Genomic DNA, 949 nt, shown 5'->3' with positions numbered 1-949 from the left:
CCGGTGTAGATCGTCTCGGGCTCGAGCGAGTACTTTGTCACGTGTGCGAGCAGCGGCTTCATCGTCTTCTCGCGAAAGTCGGACTCCATGTACGCCTTGAAGTTGTCGAGCGAGTCAAAGACGATCGCACCCTCGTAGGCCCACTCGGTCTTGCACACCGTGCGCACGACCTTCGTGAAGCCCTGGATTTCCTTCGCCGCCTGAGCCTCCTCGAGCGCCCTCTTGATTGCGAGGACCGCCTTGTCGGCCTTTGCGGCCTGGCTCTCGCCTGCGACGTGCATCCGAACGATGCGCGCGACCGAGTTGATCTCGACCGTGCACAGGCCGCGCCGTTGGAACGCCGGCAGCCCCAGGCGACGGATCATGTTGTCGGGCAGCGCCGAAAAATGTCCGTTTTCTCTCTTTCGTTGTAAAATTTCTCTCTCGAGGTTCTCGAGGTGGATGTGTGTGTGTGTGTGTGTGTGTGTGTGTGTGTGTGTGTGTGTGTGTGTGCGGCGGGCGGCTTGCTGCTCGCGGCGATGGCGAAAAACTCGTCTCGCCACACGCCAAGGGCTTATGCTCTGGCGAGACGTGAGGCGCATGCGCCCAGGAGGGGAGGGGGCATGTGTAACGACACTGCTAGAGATGCCTTTCGGGGCCCAGAGATAAAACTTCTGTGATGCCATGCGTGACCTAGTAGTGTCCCCAGCTATGGGCGTGTCCACGTTGGAGCCAGGTGTGGTGTGGGCGCGAGAATAGCTCCGCCGTTCATGGAGGCAACCGATGCGAGTCGACTGGTGTGTGTCGTCGTGGTTTCGTATCAAGAATACTCACTCGAGGTGGATATCCTTTGGCCGCGTTGGGTAGTGAGGATTGGTGTAACCCGAGCCACGGAGGCGTGTCACTCGCACGCCCGACGCCACATGAGTGATGAGAAGAACCCTCTCGCTGGGCGGACTTCGGTCTCTGT

The 949-nt window shown here is 59.9% G+C and overlaps 1 protein-coding gene across 1 annotated transcript in view; it reads right to left on the bottom strand.

Annotated features, from left to right (window-relative positions):
* EMIHUDRAFT_253497 (hypothetical protein) overlaps positions 1-365 on the bottom strand; it is a gene marked incomplete at both ends in the record, with an annotated part of 3,051 nt that extends 2,686 nt beyond the window's left edge. Inside the window, one exon of the mRNA XM_005783983.1 lies at positions 42-365. Coding sequence (XP_005784040.1) covers positions 42-365 — 324 coding nt within the window. The remainder of the gene's footprint in view (positions 1-41) is intronic.
* Between the last annotated feature and the right edge of the window lie 584 nt (positions 366-949).

This window comes from Emiliania huxleyi, assembly GCF_000372725.1.
Source record: "Emiliania huxleyi CCMP1516 chromosome Unknown EMIHUscaffold_1744, whole genome shotgun sequence".
Classification (NCBI taxonomy): Eukaryota; Haptophyta; order Isochrysidales; family Noelaerhabdaceae; genus Emiliania; species Emiliania huxleyi.
Note: the sequence above shows the minus strand (reverse complement) of the source record. Positions and strands in the feature narration are given on the sequence as shown.